This window comes from Arachis stenosperma, chromosome 5, assembly GCF_014773155.1.
Source record: "Arachis stenosperma cultivar V10309 chromosome 5, arast.V10309.gnm1.PFL2, whole genome shotgun sequence".
NCBI lineage: Eukaryota > Viridiplantae > Streptophyta > Magnoliopsida > Fabales > Fabaceae > Arachis > Arachis stenosperma.
The window spans coordinates 21,171,172-21,192,657 of NC_080381.1; the positions used below are offsets into that span (position 1 = coordinate 21,171,172).

The 21,486-nt window shown below is 33.8% G+C and overlaps 2 protein-coding genes across 3 annotated transcripts; one reads left to right on the top strand and one right to left on the bottom strand.

Moving 5' to 3' along the window:
* The first annotated feature begins 4,160 nt into the window (after positions 1–4,160).
* On the top strand, positions 4,161–8,030 carry LOC130982585 (eukaryotic translation initiation factor 3 subunit C-like). Of its 2 annotated transcripts, none has more exons than XM_057906621.1 (4): positions 4,161–4,317; positions 4,517–4,555; positions 4,653–6,449; positions 6,910–8,030. In XM_057906621.1, exons 2-4 carry the CDS (start codon positions 4,532–4,534, stop codon positions 7,882–7,884), a joined length of 2,796 nt encoding a protein of 931 aa, XP_057762604.1. In that variant the 5' UTR covers positions 4,161–4,317; positions 4,517–4,531; the 3' UTR covers positions 7,885–8,030. The 2 variants fall into 2 exon arrangements, with proteins under 2 accessions (XP_057762604.1, XP_057762605.1); XM_057906622.1 differs by having other exon boundaries at positions 4,168–4,317; positions 4,449–4,555.
* An 8,390-nt stretch (positions 8,031–16,420) lies between these two features.
* On the bottom strand, positions 16,421–16,885 carry LOC130980548 (uncharacterized mitochondrial protein AtMg00860-like). The gene has a single exon (XM_057904214.1). The coding sequence runs from the start codon at positions 16,883–16,885 to the stop codon at positions 16,421–16,423; it is 465 nt and encodes a 154-aa protein (XP_057760197.1).
* Between the last annotated feature and the right edge of the window lie 4,601 nt (positions 16,886–21,486).

Below are 21,486 nucleotides of genomic sequence, written 5' to 3' on the forward strand. Positions count from 1 at the left end.
TCTACACGGTACATGCATTATTTTTTAAAAAGGTAAAACATATTTTAAAAAATTATAGTATTAATAATCAATTATGATTAATATCAATATCAATAATTAATTTTTATAATTATTTTTTGTACTACTAAAGACTACATATAGTGTTTTTCTTTTTTGTAGAATAAAAAAGGTTATGATTCATAACATTTTTGTAAAGTTATATCGTATGGACACAAGATTAATTAGATAACAAATTGAATTTTAATTAATATGTTTATTTTCTGCTCATATTTTTTTATTAATTATTTTACTTTTTATATTTACAATAATATTGAATGTAAAAAAGAAAAAAATAATATTGAATGTTATCTATTTTATTTATTTAGATTCATAATTAAATTTGATATAATTATAGCAAGTATCTAGGATTAATAATAACATGATAGTATAATTTTAAGTTGTATAATATAATAAAAAAATGTAGCAATTTATGTATGCTTTCTATATAGCAATAATATTATATATATTTATATATCTACTCTTTTAGCTCTTTCTTAAAAATATTGGCATATAATTAATGTCGATAACATATATATTGAGTAAGTGTCTCCATTGAAAATATTTGTTAACTATTACCGTGTATAATTAGTGTGTGTATATATATATATATATATAAGGATTAATAGTGAATTGTTATAATTATTTATCATCTAGAAAATTCGTATCTCAGACATGGAACTTCTTCTGTTTATTATTTTTCATACCTAAAGGATACTAACTATGATTCTATCAATAGTATTAGCTATGATAGATTATGTAATGAAAAAGTTTGAAAAATAAAGGCAAGAATTATAAGGTTATGAAAAGTCTCATCCAAATTTGACAAGAACAACACGACTTACATAGAAATGGTTCTTATAGATGATAAGGTAGGTTGATTATTTTTCATAATTATTTCAAGTGATACTAGGTCTATTTTATAAATATTTTTTGTTTATATTTTAAGTTTATTTGATAAATAAACACTTGCACGAATTAAAGATAGTGCGATTTTATAGATTTATAAGTGCGTGCTAATAGCTTTTATATTTAATTTGTTTTAGAGTGTGATAATAGCCAATATATTTGTGGGTAGATTTAACTATTACTATATTATTTATGATCACATTCAGTATATATGTCTGATTTATTGAAGAAAGTAGATTATTAAAATCGATTAATGACTATTTTAGAGTTAATCCAATTAATACTAAATTTAAAAAAAAACAAACAATCCATAACATATTAATTTTTTATTAATCAAATTATTATAATTTAAATTAATTTTAAAAAATAATTTAAAATTATAATTTCAATCTTATAACGTGCATGGCACGGTTAATTACACTTGTTAATTATACTAATTATGTGTATTAATTAATTAATTTGATTAATTTATGAATAAAATAAGCAATTGAGATCTTTTCAATTAATAACCATATTAAATCAAATCAAATCAAATCATATTTATTGAGTCAAATTCAAATTATGTGAATTAATGACCAAACTAAAATAAGATGATTCTTACTTATTTAAACTAAATGTAATAAATATAAATTAATTTTATTAGATAATCATGATTTTCTGGTCTTTTATATATAAATAGCCAAAAAAACTTATAAGAGCATCTCTAATACTTGATATTAATTTAATTTTATTTTAGGTTTTACAAGATACCACACAAATATTTGTGAACTATATATCATAAGACTTGATTTGAACTTAATATAAAATTTGTCACTCCAATAATTAGATTTATTTTAATTTTAATTTTAAATTTTTTATTACTTTAAATAAATTTAATTAAATTGTGAAAATTGAACTAAAATAAAAATATAAAATTACAAAATTAATAATTATGTACTATACTTAGATTGAGAGAAAAAATAGAATTTTATAAATAATTAAAAAATTACATTAAATTGATTTGGATCTATTTTTTTTATCAAATTGATAAGATAATAAAAAAAATAAAGTAATAAAATACAAGGTATAAAAAGTACATCTAATTTATTTGAGTAAATTTTAATTGAGTCTTTGTTACAACATTACAATAAAATAACGTTACAACGTTACAGTAATATCATTAGTGTTTATTTAATGGATGAGTTTAAACAAGTGGCAACATTTCACTTTTCTCTTTTTAAAATAATATGTATCTCTTTATTGATATCAGTGTCAGAAAAAGTCTAGGGGGCCAGCAGTTTTGTTGAATTTTGACCAGCATATAACCAGCAGAGAAAGGTGAGTCATTGGATGAAATCTCACACCAATCTCACACTATTAAATCATCATTGATGGCTATTTGTTGGATACCAATCACAAAAATTGTTGGCCCCCTAGCATTGCTCATCAGTGTCATTTCAAAAATGATATCCAATACAAGTTTCAATTTTAAATAAGTTCATTTACTATACAAGTTAAAATTGATACCTAAAATTGATTCCTATTGAAGTTGCTTTAAAAATCATCATTTTTATCGCTCTTACTATTTCAACTCTTCTTTTTTATTTTTTCTTTATGTATAATTTCTTTTATGTATAAATGTACTCAAAATGAGAAAGCATGAATATGAATGTTTCATTGATTAGCGACGGACTCAGTAACGAAGGTGATGGGCACAGCAGCGGCGACGACGAGAGCTGTGAAGGTAGACGGTGACGGGCTCAGTAGCGACAATGTTGGGTTCAGTAGCGAGACAACAGGAGCTGTGAAGCTCTATACGGAGGAGTTGAGAAGAAGAAGACTATGGTTGAAAATGATTGGGTCTCTCTAGCATGACTATGGAGAATGGACTGAAACTATGAATCAATGAATATGTGATGTGAGACAAATCCTGATTTCTAAAAAGTGTTTTTATGTATATATCATGGAGAGGGTACACCCTAAACACAACCCCGTCATGCATCGCTTGAACACTCGCCCCGAACGAAAGCCACCTCCACCTCGGGTCGGGTTATTACCCATCCTGATCAGGCAAAGACGGGTCGGATACTCGCGGGTTTTGGTATTCCTATAAAGTCTAACCATATATTTTGTATATTAATGATCAATCGCTAGCTATTGAATTATTGCGCATGATTCGAATTTCTAATACTTGCTTAAGCGAAGCAGCGAGATGATCACTTAATAAACCCAAATTAGTTAAGATAAATATTAATGAAAACTTTGTAAAATATTTATAATAATAATTATTATATATTTTTTATTTAATTTTTTATATAATTTTATGTATTATTTCGTACAAGATACAGAACATACACTAGTAATAAATTTAAAATGTAAGAAATTTAAACATAATAAATATTAAAAAAAAGCTGCAAAATTTAGAATGAATCTCTTTTTTTTGTGTATATTTGGGTGCCATTATTTTGTTAAAAAAAAGATCTTTTTTCAATGAAAAAAGATCTTTTTTTTATTTTTTAACGTGTTTGGTGAATTTCTAGTAGTAAAAGTAAAAGCACTAGTAAAATAAAAAAGATCTTTTTTGAGAAGCTGTAATTTACATCTTTTTTTAAAAGATCTTTTTTCCTTAAAAAAAAAGATGTTTTTCATGTAATAAATAAACAAAAAAATACTTTTATAATGTTATACCCAAACATAATTGATAGATAAAAAATCTTTTTACATGAGATATTCAAACATAAAATTACTTTTACTTCTCTATAAGATCTTCTAAAAAAAGATAACTCGAAAAAAGATCTTTTCTTAAAAGCTCACCCAAACAAGCCCTTTGTCTAAAATGAATATCAACAAAATAAAATTTTATTTTTTCTTATTCTTCGCGAGATTTGTTTGGGCGTTATTTTTAAAAAGATCTTTTTTTAAATAATATTTTTTTAAAATTTTTTTATAAAAATAAAAATAATTTTATGTTTAAATATTTTATGTAAAATTTTTTTTATCAATTATATTCGAATAAAATAAAATAAAAAATTTTTTTTATTCATTTATTATGTAAAAATATTTTTTAAATTTAAAAAAATAAAATACAACTTTAAAAAAAATATTTTTTTATTTTTTAAATATTTTTATTTTTAAAATAAAAAATTTATCAAATATATTAAAAAAATAATTTTTATTAAATTTTTGTTTTTATCAATTTAATGACGCCAAAATAACACATTCAATACGAGAGTGTCATCCTCCTCCGCAATCAAATCTTATTCTCAGATCAAATTATCTTTATAATCTTTTCATTTTTTCTGAATTCCGCCAACCCACACTATCGACTGTGTCGAGCTTCAGCGGCAGAAATCCATCATCCAGCAAAACCCTAATCTGCCCCCGATTTCTCAGGTTTGTGTATCCTTTCACTTTTAATTTTTCAATTTCTCTTTTTTTTCCCGCCAATCTATTTTCGCAGTTATAAATATCCGAGTATTGTATAAATTCCGTAAACGCTTCTTTCTGTTAATCTGAGTGTGCAGACACATACGGAAGCCTGCATGCATATATCGCTTTTCTTCATTGTTTTCTAATAGATTCGTTTTTCCAGAGCTTTTGACAAACGATGGCGTCAAGATTTTGGACCCAGGTTTGTTTCGAATTTCAGTGCCTCGTTGGTTTAATTTGTAATTTCATGGGATTGAAGAACACTCCGTTTCTTATGTTATTTTTTTTAATAATACTAGGGTGCGAGCGATTCTGAGGAAGAAAGCAGTGACTTTGATGAGGTTGAAGAGACGACGGCTGGTGAGGTCGATCCCGCTGCCAATAGCAAGTATTTGACAACTGAGGTGAGTGACAGTGATGACTCGGATAGCCAACGGCGGGTTGTCCGGTCGGCAAAGGATAAGCGATTCGAGGAGATGGCTTCTACCGTTGATCAGATGAAGAATGCCATGAAGATCAATGATTGGGTGAGCTTGCAGGAGAGCTTTGATAAGATCAACAAGCAGCTTGAGAAGGTCATGCGTGTTACCGAGTCTGAGAAGGTCCCCAGTCTCTACATCAAGGCCCTGGTGATGTTGGAAGACTTTTTGGCTCAGGCTTTGGCCAATAAGGATGCCAAAAAGAAGATGAGTAGTAGCAATGCTAAGGCTTTGAACTCGATGAAGCAGAAGTTGAAGAAGAACAATAAGCAATATGAGGAACTGATTAACAAATGCAGGGAGAGCCCTGAGAGTGAGGAGGAGAAAGAAGAGGAGGAATCCGAGGATGAGTACGAGAGTGATGGTGAGATTATCGAGCCGGATCAGCTTAAGGGAAGAGATGACCTGAAATCAGATTCTGAAGTCTCTCACTATGAAGATGAAAAGGTCGATGCTGGTGAGGGACCCTGGGACCAAAAACTTAGCAAGAGAGACAGACTTATGGATAGGCAATTCATGAAAGACCCTAGTGAGATCACTTGGGACACCGTCAACAAGAAATTCAAGGAGATTGTGGCAGCAAGGGGCAGGAAGGGAACTGGAAGGTTTGAGCAGGTTGAGCAGCTTACTTTCCTTACAAAAGTTGCTAAAACACCTGCACAGAAGTTGGAGATCCTTTTTAGTGTGGTATCTGCCCAGTTTGATGTTAACCCTGGCCTAAGTGGGCACATGCCCATTAATGTTTGGAAAAAATGTGTGAATAACTTGCTGGTCATTCTTGACATTTTAGTGCAATACCCTAACATAGTTGTTGATGATGCTGTGGAGCCAGATGAGAATGAAACACAGAAGGGCCCTGACCATAATGGACCAATTCGCATTTGGGGAAACTTGGTCGCCTTCTTGGAAAGAATAGATGCCGAGTTTTTCAAGAGTTTGCAGTGCATAGATCCACATACTCGTGAGTATGTTGAGAGACTCAGGGATGAGCCAATGTTTCTTGTTCTTGCTCAGAATGTCCAGGAATACCTTGAAAGGGTTGGAGATTTCAAAGCTGCTTCTAAGGTGGCCTTGAGGAGGGTTGAACTCGTTTACTACAAACCACAGGAGGTTTATGTTGCAATGAAAAAATTGGCGGAGTTGGCTGAAGATGGGGTTAATGAAGGGGCTGGTGAGGAGAAAGGGTTTGAGGATACAAGAATTCCCACTCCATTTATTGCTACTCCTGAGCTTGTGCCCCGCAAACCTACCTTCCCTGAGAACAGCAGGACTCTAATGGACATATTGGTTACCCTGATATACAAGTATGGTGATGAGCGCACTAAAGCACGGGCAATGCTTTGTGACATATACCACCATGCTCTTCTTGACGAGTTCTCAATATCCCGTGATCTGCTGCTCATGAGCCACTTGCAAGACAGCGTTCAGCATATGGACATATCAACACAGATACTGTTTAACAGGGCTATGGCACAGTTGGGTCTATGTGCTTTTAGGGTTGGGTTGATTTCCGAAGCACATGGCTGTTTATCTGAACTTTATTCTGGTGGAAGGGTGAAGGAGTTGCTTGCACAAGGTGTGTCACAGAGTCGTTATCATGAAAAGACCCCAGAACAGGTATGTGTTAAAAATAGAGCTCTGTAGTTCCTTATTCAGAAGCAGAATTGATTATTTTCAGCTGCAAAATATTATGTTCCATTTTTTTTGTTGAACTATTATTTTGCACTGCATAACGTGTTTGCATAAGTCTGCCAAAACTTCACAAGGGAAACAAATATTTGTTCAAGCCCACTCCCCAAAATAAATGTGCAAGTTGTTTTGTGAGGAATAATTCTTGGTTATTTATTTAAAAGTAAAACTGCTTAATTTTTAAACTACTTCAATGAGTGCTTTTCATTTTTGCTCGACACTTCGACATTGTTGTCTCTGCATGATTTGCTTGCATTATATCTTTCAAAAACTCATATTTGCAAATTGTTGTAGTTTTTTTCTAATTTCCCGAGGCATCATTTATTTATTTATTTGTAGAACTTCGATAGTTATACTTGACATCATACCCTATTTCCCCCTTTTCCAGGAAAGGTTGGAAAGAAGGCGTCAGATGCCATATCATATGCACATAAATCTTGAGCTCCTGGAGGCAGTGCATCTTACAACCGCTATGCTTCTTGAAGTTCCCAATATAGCAGCCAATGTTCATGATGCAAAGCGCAAAGTCATTAGTAAGAACTTCCGCCGCTTACTTGAGGTGAGTGACAAGCAAACGTTTACTGGTCCACCTGAAAAGGTCAGAGACCATGTTATGGCTGCCACAAGGGCTCTTGCCAAAGGAAACTTCAACAAGGCTTATGACATCATTGTGTCTCTTGACGTTTGGAAGTTTGTTAGAAACAGAGATACTGTACTTGCAATGCTGAAAGATAAGATCAAGGAGGAGGCATTGAGGACATATCTCTTTACGTTCTCATCATCTTATGATTCTTTGAGCCTTGATCAACTCACCAAAATTTTTGATCTCTCTGTTGCTCATACTCATAGCATTGTTAGTAGGATGATGATCAATGAAGAGCTTCATGCAAGCTGGGACCAGCCAACTGGCTGCATTGTTTTCCAGGATGTGGAGCACTCTAGGTTGCAGGCATTGGCATTCCAGTTAACAGAGAAGTTATCCATCCTTGCCGAGAGTAATGAAAGAGCAATGGAGGCAACCATAGGTGGTGGTGGATTGGATCTTCCTATGAGGCGTAGGGATGGCCAGGATTATGCTGCTGCTGCTGCTGGTGGAACCAACACTGGGAGTGGCAGGTGGCAGGACTTGGGTTCTCAGACAAGACAAGGTGGTGGGCGATATGGTAGTGGAGGTGGAAGGCCGTTGGCTTTAGGCCAAGCAGGTGGGGTTGGATATTCAAGGGACCGAGCAGGACGTGGATCTGGTCGGTATCAAGATTCTGCGTATGGAGGTTCAGGCAGGACGCAAGGTGGTATCTCATTGAGGGGATCGCATGGTGATGTATCATCGCGCATGGTTAGCCTCAAGGGTGTGCGTGCTTAGCATGGATAGAGGCCAACAAATAATTTGAAACTATTTTTTCAGGTTTCTTTTGTTATGGTTCAAGAATATTATAGATTTTAAACTATTTTATTTATATTTTATTTTGAATAAAGATAAAACAACATATTCCAATACGTTTACTATATAATGACAATGATATTGTTATACTAAACTTGAAAAATTTATAATTATAAAATATTATTTTTGATTTACTATGACAAATTAAAATGTAAACTCGTGCATCGCACGCATTTAACACTAGTAGTAATACAAACAGGGAGCTTATATGCTGACGTGGTGCTCATACGTTGAGTTTGGGAGTTTATTTGCTTAGGTATCGTCACTAGAAATTTTAAAAATTATATTTATAAATTATAAATTATTATTTATTTAGGTTGTTATTTTCAAATTTTAAATTATTTGTTTGAATTGTTTTACTTAAGTTGTTATTTTTTAAATTTTAACACTATTTTTTAAAAATTTGTTGATTTTTTTAGACTATTTTTTTTTAAAATTTGTTAGTAAGTTTTAAATTTAGAATTTTTAAAAACCATGGAGCATCACCGGTTTTGAAATTTGTTTCGACTCAAGAAACAAAGACCACCTTGCCAATGTTTACTTTATCTCTGCAAATTTAATTCAAATTTAAATTAAAGTCAATTAAATTTAAAAAATTTTAGTTATGAGTCAATTATAAAAGTATAAGTTATGAGATATGTATAGCATCACAATTCAAAATACATCATCCATTTCTTTACATATATCCAAAATCTAAAGTTATTCTACTTATTCCAATGACTGGTATTCACAAAATTGCAAAAATCAATCCTACAATTGATAATTTGTGTATACATATATGAATAATACGGTTATGGATACTATGAAATTACGAAAATTCTCCAATGCCATACTCAATTGAGATGATTTAACTCGATGAAGACGTGAGTTTCTTACTAATTTTTTTATATTATTTTAAATTTATATTATTTATATTTTAAATTTGTTTGTTTGTCCCCATTTAATTGTTCTTTGATTTTTATTTATCAATTCTAGGGAGGAAAAATACAAGCCTAAGGACTCTTGTGTCTCGATTCGTGAATTTGCTAAGAGAAGAAATATTTTACCAAATAAAATATTTTGTTGTTGGACTCAATAAGGGTAACTTCAAGACTACACATCATGAGTATGTGGTTAATTTAAACCAACGTACCGATGTCCACATACTTCTAGAATCGTCAACTATCCCACGATATAGATTTAATTTTGTGAGTTTTGACACTCTCAATACTCTTGGGTACGATTACACCTATTTTGTTGGTAAGTTTATTGTTTTAGAAGAAGTATACTTTATTTATAAATTTATTTATTTTATTAAAAATCTTGGTTGTATTTTTTTCTTAACAAACTTATTGACAATAATTTTTTTTATTTTAATTCATTCAAGATGACAAATCTTGCTAGAATTTGGAGTTGTGACCTGCATCTGTCACTAATCAGATAACTCACCCTGGTGGTTTGTAACCTGCATCTGAAAACAACAACAGAAATATGGTATGAGAATCGGGGGTTCTTAGTATGGTAACAGTACCCAGTGATGTACAATATAAGACCCCAGGACGCCAAAGGCAATCCTAAACTCTATATCCATCACAAGAATTCAAGCTTAAAGCATTTTGGACTAAATAAGCATAATATGTAAAACCTTAATAAAACTTAAGCCGTAGCGCCATAAAAGGGTAATATATCTTAGGAGATTTCTACTCTAATCAAACACCGCTGTCCCACAGCCTTCACCAACCGATCCGCCATGCGATCCCATCGCCACCGGCTTTCGAACCTCCTCAATCCCAATAAAAGCACAATTATATACAATACAACCAAAACACAAGTAGAAGCATATTTAGCAATTAATATAAATAGTAATTAGACATGATACAGATAGGGAAAAAATATCAAGTTGGCAAAGCATACAAACATGTAGAAAATGTATATGATGAATGCCTGCCATACTGGCTGTGATATCACATTATCGGTTCAACTGCCAACCCGACGCATCTCTTTCAGAATCATCATATGGGAACTCCCGAGATATAGTGCTCGGATCACTATCCAGGATTGTGCGCCTGTACGCTTTGGAGATCCGAAGGGATGCGAGCGAGATCTATTGCCACCGACCTCACATCTAAGTGCAAGTGGGACGAACCACCACCCTTACGCCGCCGCCGCTACCTCAAACAGGCGGGATCCAACTTTGGCCCCTGCTGGGCGCATAGCGTCTCATAATCTCAATATACAATGATACATCAGTGGTTCTCAGAAAACATTTTCAATATGTCATGGATCCTTCAATTCCTTCAAAGTCTTCGACTCAACTCAATCATTTTCAATTCATATTCCCATTTCTCTTCTCACTCTGCCAACCCATCCTCAGTACACCAGAAACCTAAACCTCCGTTTCTCTAATTTTTCATAATAAATATCAACTAAAACCCTTAGCCTATTTCCCATATTTCCATACTCAAAATTAAACCCAAAGGCCTTAAAATGGTGTTATAAAAGCTTACAACTTTGTTGGGAAGGTGAATTAATTGAAAAGAAAGTTTAAAATTGTGAAACAGGCCGTGTGCGTCCGCACGCCCAGGAAGATTTTAAACGTGTGCGTACGCACAAGGGTGTGCGTACGCACAGGTACTAAAATATGTAAAGTCTGTTCACTTGCACAACCTGTGCCAGCGCCCCCAATAGGCTGGCCTTCCCAACGTGTGCGTGCGCACAAGGCTGTGCATACGTACAGGTTGCAATTCTTCGTTGGTGTGTGCACGCACAAGCTGTGCTAACGCTGCAAACAGTGAGCCTCCCTCTGCGTGTGCGGACGCACAAGTCTGTGCGTGCGCACAGTTTTAAATTTTTGCAGAGGTGTGCGTGCGCACACATAAGAAATCATGAAATTCTGCAACTTTACAGAATTTCAGATTTTTACACCAATCTTTGAATGATCATAACTTCCTCTATAAAATTTCAATTTTTACAAACTTTATATCGATTCGAGGAGTCTTCAATAAACTTTAATTCTAAACCAGTTTCAATAGATGTTAAAAACCGAGGCACTAGTTATGATCAAACAAAGTTCACAAGAAGTCAACTTTTACCAAAACTCACAAAATCTCAATTTACCAACTTTCATAACCCAAACCAACCAAAACCACATTAATTCTTTCATATATCAGAATTTACCATTTGCTGTACTCCAATTTACCACTCCACCATATATAATCATCAATTCTCACAATCAAATACATAATAATACCCTTACTAACCATCATCATTATTAATTTCAACATCAAACTCCAACATCATACTATCAACATCAATATAGCCATTTATCAACAACCTTAACACTCACCTTCAATCAGTGACGGATCTAGAAAATTTTAGAAGTGGGGCAAAATAATATAATAAAATAATAAAAAATATATATTAATATTAATATATTTAGATATTTAAATTTTGTAATATATTAGCTAATCAAAATTTTAATAAATAAATATAATTAATACATCTAAAAGTATAGTAATTTAATTAATTTTTTTTCATTTCAATATTTCGATAATATTGCATGAGTAATACATTTATTATTAATACTTGCGCTTAGTCAAACATCTAATATCCATCAAATTACATTTATATTGATTTTTTTATATGATATAAAAAAAATAAAAAATCTATAAAGAATATAACTCGAATGAACTAATTTAGAATTTTGACTATTTTTTATTTTGGTGTCTGAATATTTTCTAAAATTATGCAAGAGCGACAAAAAAATTGTGAAAAAAAATAAAAATTCAAATTAAACAATCACAATTATCTTTATATGTAGGTATAGACAAAATAATATATTTTTTTCTATTAAACGAATATCAAATAATTTTTTGATTTTTAATTGCAAATTTAATATTTTATAATAGGCTTTTTTATTTAAATAAATTAATAGAAGAACCAAATTACTCGATTCCCCTAAATGGATTTCAAAAACGTGATTCCCTAAGTCATATAATATATAAATCGTCCTAGATTTTTGTATTTTAAATAATATATAAATCATGTTATCCTGGGACGATTTATGCATGAAATACATTGCTCAAAAACACATAAATCGTCCCAGGCATTTGTGTTTTACAAAATGTATATAAATCGTCCTAGGCCACAATGAGTTACGTTTTTTATCCTAAAGCTCATTATCCTAGTACGATTTATGTGTAACTAGTCACCCCTTAAGACCCTAGCACGATTTATGTGTTACTATGGTAAGGCACATTAGGTTGGGACGATTTATATTAAAAAATACAACTCATGACCATGAAATAATTTATGTGCTAAAAGAGGTTATAAATAAATAAAAACCATAAATATTGATCCATAGTTAAGTTGAGAGTTTTAGGAAGATGGCTGAGAATGTGTTTTTGTAGTTCATTACCAAAAAAAAATTGATAAAAAAAAGTGAGGGTGCAACGTTCAACAGTAAAAAGCAGGTCAAAGTGTTCGTAAATCCTTCAACGAATTTAGAGGATTTACGAAATAGTATATTATAGAAGTAAATAAATTTACAATAAAAAGTAAATAAAATTCATATGAATAAAATCAAATAAAAAATAAAAATTTTTATACACAACATAAATATAGTACAATAAAAGATAAAAAAAGAATTTATATAAACAAAAAAATAAAAGTATCATAAAAATTAATAAATAATTTAAAAATATTTTATAAAAAGTATACATATAAAAAGTAGTATAATAAATGATTAAAAAAATAGTATGTACTCTAAAAATATAAGATTAGAACACTAAAAAAATAATATAAAAAATATAAGATCATATTGTATTTTATATCTACATGATAAATATTTTTTATATTATTTTTAGTGTGCTGATCTTATATTTTTAGAATACATATTACTTCTTAGTTCATATCATTTTTTTTATCATTTACTATACTATTTTTTATACGTATATTTTTTATGAATTTTTTTATTTTTATTTGATTTTATTCATATAATTTTTATTTATTTTTATTGTATTTTTTATTCATATAACAAATATTGTTGTATAAATTCTTATTTTTATTAATTTTATTAATTTTTATTTTTTTGTTTATATAAATTCTTTTTTGTTTATCTTTTATTGTATTATATTTATGTTGTATATAAAATTTTTTATTTTTCTATTTGGTTTTATTCATATGAATTTTATTTATTTTTTGTTGTAATTTTATTTACTTCTGTAATATATTATTTTGTAAATCTTCTAAACTCATTGAAGGATTTACGAATATTCCAACCTGCTTTTTACTACTAAACGTTACACCTCATCACTTGTGTTTTCATCAATTTTTCTCCGATAATAAATTAGCAAAAACACACTCCCAATCATCTTCCCAAAATTCTCAACTTAACTATGGCTCCATATACAACGTTTTCGTTTATTTATAGCATCTTTTAGTATATAAATTGTTCCATGGTCATGAATTTTGTGTTTTTTAATGTAAATCGTCTCGGCCTAATGTGTCTTACCATAGTAACACATAAATCGTCCTAGGATCTTGAGGGGTGACTAGTTTACACGAAAATCGTGCTAGGGTAATGAGCTTTAGGATAAAAAACCTAACTCATGGTGACCTAGGACGATTTATATACATTTTGTAACACACAAAGGCTTGGGACGATTTATGTGTTTTTGAGCAATGCATTTCATGCATAAATCGTCCCAAGGTAACATGATTCATATATTATTTAAAACACAAAAGTCTAAGACGATTTATATATTATATGATTTAAGAAAATAACGTTTTTGAAATCTATTTAGGGAAATCGAGTAATTTGGTTCTCCTATTAATTTATTTAAATAAAAAAGCCTTTATAACATTATAATAATTTTTTAACAAAAACAATATTATATGTATGTATAAACAAAATTAAATTAAACAAAATAATAAAAAGTAAATAAATGATATATATTATAAAAAAATATTAAATATTAATAATCTCATTTATATTTAAAAAGTTAAGCTTAATTTTAGGCAATTAAATAATTAAATTATTATTAGTTATTATTAATATTTGTTTTGAATTTATATTAATACAATAATTTTATTAATATCTAATAATATAAATGTTTCTTACACATAATGGGGCAATTCTTTACACATATATATACTTATTATTAGTTTTTAAAAGTTCAATGGGAACAATTGCCCCACACCCCTACAAATAAATCCATCCCTGTCTTCAATTACCAACAATATCAATATTTACCATACATTATCAACTACATCAACAACCCTCATCAACAACAATAAATCACACATTTTTCACCAACCTTTATAATCATTAAATTCCAACAATATCATTACTCATCATCAATCATTAAATACCAATAATTTCCCATCCTTATCCACAATATTCCAATGACACCCACAATTAACATCAATTCACATATAATCATTCATACACCAACAATATTCAATCCTATCTTAGGGTCAACTAGTCTAAGTGTCTATGAATATTATATACTACATAGAAGAAACTGAAACCATACCTTAGTCGATCCCCAATATGTCCAAAACCCCAAATGGTGCACAAGCAAGCTTCCAAAAGGACTCCAACAAGCTCCAAAAGCTCCCAAACTCACAACAAACAAGCTATATATGCATAAACCATCACAAATCAACCTATGGCTTAATCATAAATCAAAACTTCACAAGAGTTCAAAACCTCTTACCTTGTCAAATAGATTTGGTAGCCAAAACCCAGTGCTAAGCAAGGATTAGAGTGAATCTAAACATCCAAAATCACAAAAACTCACTTAATCAAAAATCCTAAAAACCCAAAATTTAGAGGAGAAGAACGGGGAAGATTTTGAACTTTCCTTACCAATTTCTTACATGAATTTTGTAGAGCTTTTCATAAGGAATGCGTAGCCGCTGGCGGCACGCAAATCGAAGCACCGTAGTTCAAGATATGAGCTTGGGAAGAAGAAGATGAATAGTGTTAATGGAGTCTCTTCTCCCTCTTCTCTTTCTCAGCTGATGGGTGTGCTTGTGAGTGTGTTATGGCTGTTTGGGTTCATTAATTTTTTTTGGCCTTTGGGTTCATTAATGAACCCTTATATATGTTGGACTTGGGCCTAACTTGGGACCGGTTCCACCCGTTAGCGTTTTTAGCCCGTTTGACCCAACTTCGGGCCAAACTTTTAACACTAACGCCCGGTTTTCCATCTCTAATATTTTTCTAAGGATTTCGGCTGTTTTCACTGCTTCTCGCGCAGCACCGAGCAGACTTGAACCGATTCAACCGGTTTGATTGTCGGTTCACGATTTTTCACAGTTTTTCACAAAAAACACATTTTCTGACTCGGAAGGACCTACTAAGTTCAAAAATTATATTTAAACCCCCAAATTCTCATCCTAACTTTCCGGAATTTAATTTGGGCATTTAAATAATTTTATTCGTAAAAAATCCGGTTCTTACATCTCCCCTCCTTAAAAAGATTTTTGCCCTCGAAAATCCGAATCACACGATGTAACTCCACGAAGCATCCTACTTTCGACGTTGCCGAAGAAGTTGCCACAGCATCTCGTCACCATCATCCTACCGTGTCGATGTTCTCTTTTTCCGACTCCTCCATAGAATAGTTCATTCGGATAGGCAGAAAATGAGTGGATCTGGTTAAGCGAACCACGATCACCCAAACCGTATCAAATTCTGACCAGGTCCTCGGTGAATCGGTCACAAAATCCATCGCGATTCCTTCCACTTCCACTGAGGAATCTCAAGAGGATGTATCATTCCTGACGGCTTTTGATGCTATATCTTCGCCTTCTGACAGGTCAAACACTAGGATACTACTGTAGCTACGTCACCTTTCTTCTCAGGCCACCAGAACATCTTCTTTAAGTCGTACTACATCTTCGCACTTCCGGGATGAATAGAAAATTCACTGTGGCGAGTCTCTGACAACAAGCCTTGCCACAAACTCTCGACATCCGGTGTGCAACTCCTCCTGTTATATCTCCACAATCCTTCACCATCCTTAGTGAAATCCTCACGCCTCTTATCACCAAATGGTTGGAACAATTGCTGAAGCTTCTGCTCATTTTGCTAAGCCCTCTGAATCTCCATCTTAAACGTACTTGAAATCCGCAGCTGATTCAAACAAGCTCTTCCAGCAACCTCACCAATGTCCAGCTTAAGATCCATAAACTTATCCTCTAGCTCCTCTTCCTTGATTTTCATCCAAGTAATTGTTAAAGATCTCCGACTCAATGCGTCTGTGACCACCTTCGCCTTTCCAGGGTGATAACGCATTTTAAAAGTCATAGTCTGTAAGCAACTCCATCCATCTTCTATGACGCATATTAAGCTCTTTCTGATCAAAGATGTACTTGAGATTCTTATGATCAAAGAAAGATGCTACACCTCACTCCATACAAGTGGTGCTTCCAAATCTTCAATGCAAACACAATCGCCGCTAATTCCAAGTCAAGAGTTGGGTAGTTCACCTCTTGCGGTCTCAGTTGACGCGATCAACACGCAACCTAAACCCTTCAGAGAAGCATCACAGTATACTTCGAACGATTCATACGGTTTCGGCAAGATTAAAACAGGTGCTGAAGTTAATTGCTGCTTCAAAATTTGAAAACTCTTTTCACACTCCAACGTCCAAACAAAAGGCGCATTCTTTCTTGTCAACTTAGTCATTGGTAATGCAATCCAGGAAAATCCTTCAATGAATCTTCGGTAATATCCAACTAAACCCACGAAGCTTCTGACTTCCACCACCGTTGTCGGTCTTTTCCATTCCATCACCGTCTCCATCTTAGAAGGATCTACGGTTATCCTTCCTTTGCTCACCACGTGACCTAAGAACATCACTTCCTCATTTTGGAACTCACACGTCGACAACTTAGCGTACAATTTCTGCTGCGTCACTCTGATTATCGTCATTAAGAATCCAAAATTTTTCTTAAACCAAATACCGATTTTGTAATATTTGTCAAAACTTTTAAAACAACTTCAATCTAAATGAGTCCATTATTTAAACCTTATCGAAAGAGTCAAAAAATATTTATTTGTAAATCAAACAATTTAAAGCATAATTTGCCTAAATTCATTGAAACCTTTAAATCAAAACCTTTTCCATTTGAATCCCTTTTGTTAAATTAAAATTTACAACCCAAAATCACAAGTTAACAAAATCTTAGGACTCACTTTTTCTTTTTAAATCGTGTCATTTGATCAAGGTTCCAATCTTAGTTTCGAAACCAAATCATTCAAAACAGTTCATTCTAGACCAGATTACAGTTGAGTTTCCTGAAAGGAGTCAAAATAGTTTACTCGGAAGTTGCCTACTTCAAATCATGATTTCCTTAAATTAAAACTTCTCAAATTGAATCCCTTTCTATAAGAGAAGTGGGAAACCATTTTCACAATTGAACAAAATCAAAGAACTTACTGTTCGTTTAAACCATATCTCTTAAATCAAGAGTTCCGACTAACTTTCAAAACCAAATTATTTAAGCCAAAGTTCCAAACTAAATTAGAAATCATTCTAAACCTTAAAACTGCAAAATCATAGTTAAAAACCGCAAAGGCGTCAGTCGGTACTTCCATTGCCACTAGTGCTGAACCGCACCTATCACCCATCCAGGGAACCGCCAAGACTTGTAGCCATACCTGTAACCCATTTCGGCACGTCCACTCTGATCGTCCGTCATCACAAGTTCGAATTCCTCGGCTACCGCCACTAGAATCATGTTTTCCCACGGTTTACTCCCAACAAAACCCTAAGCACTCGTAACCCTAACGATGGCTTTGCAAAAGATAGGACCAAGTTATCCTTAGGCCCAGGCAACATAATTCTCAAAACATACGCTTACCTCTTGTCGGAGGATCCGACCCCGTCGCATCGCGTGCACCCAAATTACACACACGGCCTGACTGTTGATTTTGACCCTCATCTTGCCTGTTCCCACGACAGCAATTTCTGGCAATATGTCCAGGTATTCCACATGCATAACATTGACCATTTCTTTTCGACCGACGAAACTGGGAATTGTTGCTTCTTCCGAAGTTTCCTTGAACATGAGGATGTTGAATGGCATGTCCATCCCTTTTGAAGATCTGGCCTCTTGGTGGAAAATAACTCTCACGACCTCTGCTAGTGGTACCCCCGCGAGTATCTCTCATTAAAGTCTGCTTCTTAATGCAATCCTCCACCATTCTTGCCTCGTTCACCAATTCTAAGAATCCCGTAATCTCCGATGGAGCCACAACATGCCTGATATCTTCCCTCATCCCTACTTCATATTTGACGCATTTCCAGCCTTTATAGGACTTAAGGGCACCTGACTTATTCTCGAGAACTTACAAAGTTTCTCAAACTTACTAGTGTATTCAGCTATAGTCTTGGACCCTTGCTTCAGCTGTAAGAACTCCAACTCTCAGGCCTCTTTTATTGACTCAAGAAGGTACCTCTTGTAGAAAGCTTCCTCGAATAACGCCCAGGAAATATTCACGTTCTGTTGGTATAGTAGTTGGCGCTCTCTTTGTCACCATTGCTGAGCTTCTCCCACTAGTTGATAAACCGCATGCTCCACGAATTGGTCATACGGTACATGTTGAGTTAGCAATGCACGCTCCACAGCTTGGAACTAGTTGTTTACTTCAGTATGGTATGTCAAACCATTGAAAACCAGCGAGTCAGCTTTCGGAAAACCAACTAGAGTTCTCAGAACACCTCTCAAGCTGTCCTTAGCACCTTCTCCATTTTTGTTTCCGTTTCCGGCCGGTTGAGCTAACCTCTGCACAGCTTGCAGAATTGCAGCAACATTTGCTTCCATGGTGCTCGTCAAACTTGCCATCGCCGCCATGAACTCGGCATGGTTATTGGCCGGTTGCTCATTCCTACTCTCTCGTGAACGTGCTCGACCTCGTCCGCGAGTGGCCATTGGGTTTCCTGTCTACACCAAACAATCGATATCGAGGTGATCAGTCTCAATATCAAAAGTTTAGTGTTTCAATTATCCCAAACAGGCACTCACAAACAAGCATGCTTTGAAATATCAAGTAGATAACCTATTAACATCAAAGAAAAGACACACAGAGTATGTAATGAAGCACAATCGGTCCATCCCTCAGGCTCACGAGGACAAACTGCTCTGATACCACTAAATGTAACACCCCAATTAGCCTAAGCTTTACCTCACGTCATAAAGCAAAGATTAATAAAAGATTACGATAGTTCTAAGCTCATACATATGATATATAGGAGGAATAATATTATCTAGAATCCTGATGAAGGATATAGTCCAAAAACAGGTTTTGAAAAGCGCAAAATGTACTAACGAAGCTACTAACTTAAAGCACAAGAAAACAGATGTAATATAACAAAATATAGTAGTATAATGTCATAAGAACCTAGCCACGGCTCGCAGAGTTTAAGCCGGCTAGCCATATACAGACCATACATGAAACCAGACAGTAAAAATAGCTTATACAAGTTTTGTTCTCTCAGATACAAGCCTCTAGGCGAAACAAAATACAAAAATGAGAGACATATTCAAAATAAATCAAAAGACCCAAAAGGAGTATCCAGATCCTCCGCTTCTGTCACCAACCAGACAACTCACCGTGGTGGGTTGTGACCTGCACTGAAAACAATAACAGAAATATGGTATGAGAACAGGGGGTTCTCAGTATGGTAACAGTGCCCAGTGATGTAGGATATAAGACTCCAGGACGCCAAAGAAAATTCTAGACTCCATATCTATCACAAGAATTCAAGCTTAAAGCATTCTAAACCAAATAAGCATAATATGTAAAACCTTAACAAAACTTAAGCCGTAGCGCCATAAAAGGGTAATCTATCTTAAGGGATTTCTACTCTAATCAAACACCGCTGTCCCATAGCCTTCACAAACCGATCTGCCGTGCGATCCAATCGCTACCGCCTTCCGAACATCCTCAATCCCAGTAACAGTACAAGTATATACAATACAAGTAAAACACAAGTAGAAGCATATTTAGCAATTAATACAAATAGCAATTAGACATGTTATACAGATAGGGAAAACAATATCAAGTCGGTAAAGCATACAAACAGGTAGAAAATGCATATGATGAATGCCTGCCCTACTGGCTGTGATATCACATTGTCGGTTCAAATACTAACCCGACACATCTCCATGGAGACGTCGCCCTTCGGAATCATCATATGGGTACCCCCGAGATATAGTGCTCGGATCACTATCCAGGATTGTGCGCCTGTACGCATTGGAGATCCGAAGGGATGCGAGCGGGATCTATTGCCACCGACCTCACATCTAAGCGCAAGCGGGATGAACCACCGCCTTTATGCCGCCGCCGCTACCTCCAACAGGCAGGATCCAACCTCGGCCCCTATCGGGCGTATAGCGTCTCATAATCTCAATATATAATGATACATCAGTGTTTCTCAAAAAATATTTTCAATATGTCATGGATCCTTCAATTCCTTCAGAGTCTTCGACTCAACTCAACCATTGCCAATTCATATTCCCATTTCTCTTCTAACTTTGCCAACCCATCCTCAATACACCAGAAACCTAAACCTCTATTTCTCTAATTTTTCATAATAAACATCAACTAAAATCCTTAGCCTATTTCCCATATTTCAATACTCAAAATTAAGCCCAAAAGCCTTAAAATGGTGTTATAGAAGCTTACAATCTTGTTGGGAAGGTGAATTAATTGAAAAGAAAGTTTAAAATTGTGAAACAGGGCGTGTGCGTTCGCACAGGGGTGTTCGTGCGCATGCTCAAGAAGATTTTGAAAGTGTGCGTACGCATAGAGGTGTGCATATGCACAGGAGTGAGCGTACGCATAGGTACTAAAATATGTAAATTCTGTTCACTCGCACAACCTGTGCCAGCGCTCCCAACAGGCTGGCCTTCCCAACGTGTGCGTGCGCACAGGGCTGTGCATACGCACAGGTTGCAATTCTTCGTCGGTGTGTGCACGCACAAGCTATGATAACGCTGCAAACAGTGAGCCTCCCTCTGCGTGTGCAGACGCACAGGTCTGTGCGTGCGCACAGTTTAAAATTTTCATAGAGGTGTGCGTGCGCACACATAAGAAATCATGAAATTCTGCAACTTTGCAGAATTTCAGATTTTTACACTAATCTTTGAATGATCATAGCTTCCTCTATAAAATTTCAATTTTTACAAACTTTATATCGATTCGAAGAGTTTTCAATAAACTTTAATTCTAAACTAGTTTCAATAGATTTTGAAAACCGAGGCACCAGTTATGATCAGACAAAGTTCACAAAAAGTCAACTTTTACCAAAACTCACAAAATCTCAATTTACCAACTTTCATAACCCAAACCATCCAAAACCACATTAATTCTTTCACATATCAGAATTTACCATTTGCCGTACTCCAAGTTACCACTCCACCATATATAATCATCAATTCTCACTATCAAATACATAATAATACCCTTACGAACCATTATCATTATTAATTTCAACATCAAACTCCAACATCATACTATCAACATCA

Coding starts and splice junctions, on each gene's coding strand:
- LOC130982585 (XM_057906621.1), top strand. CDS start 4,532: ATGGCGTCAAGATTTTGGACCCAG. Junction 4,556..4,652: donor CGTCAAGATTTTGGACCCAG/GTTTGTTTCGAA, acceptor TAATAATACTAG/GGTGCGAGCGATTCTGAGGA. Junction 6,450..6,909: donor ATGAAAAGACCCCAGAACAG/GTATGTGTTAAA, acceptor CCCCTTTTCCAG/GAAAGGTTGGAAAGAAGGCG.
- LOC130980548 (XM_057904214.1), bottom strand. CDS start 16,885: ATGACGATAATCAGAGTGACGCAGCAGAAATTGTACGCTAAGTTGTCG.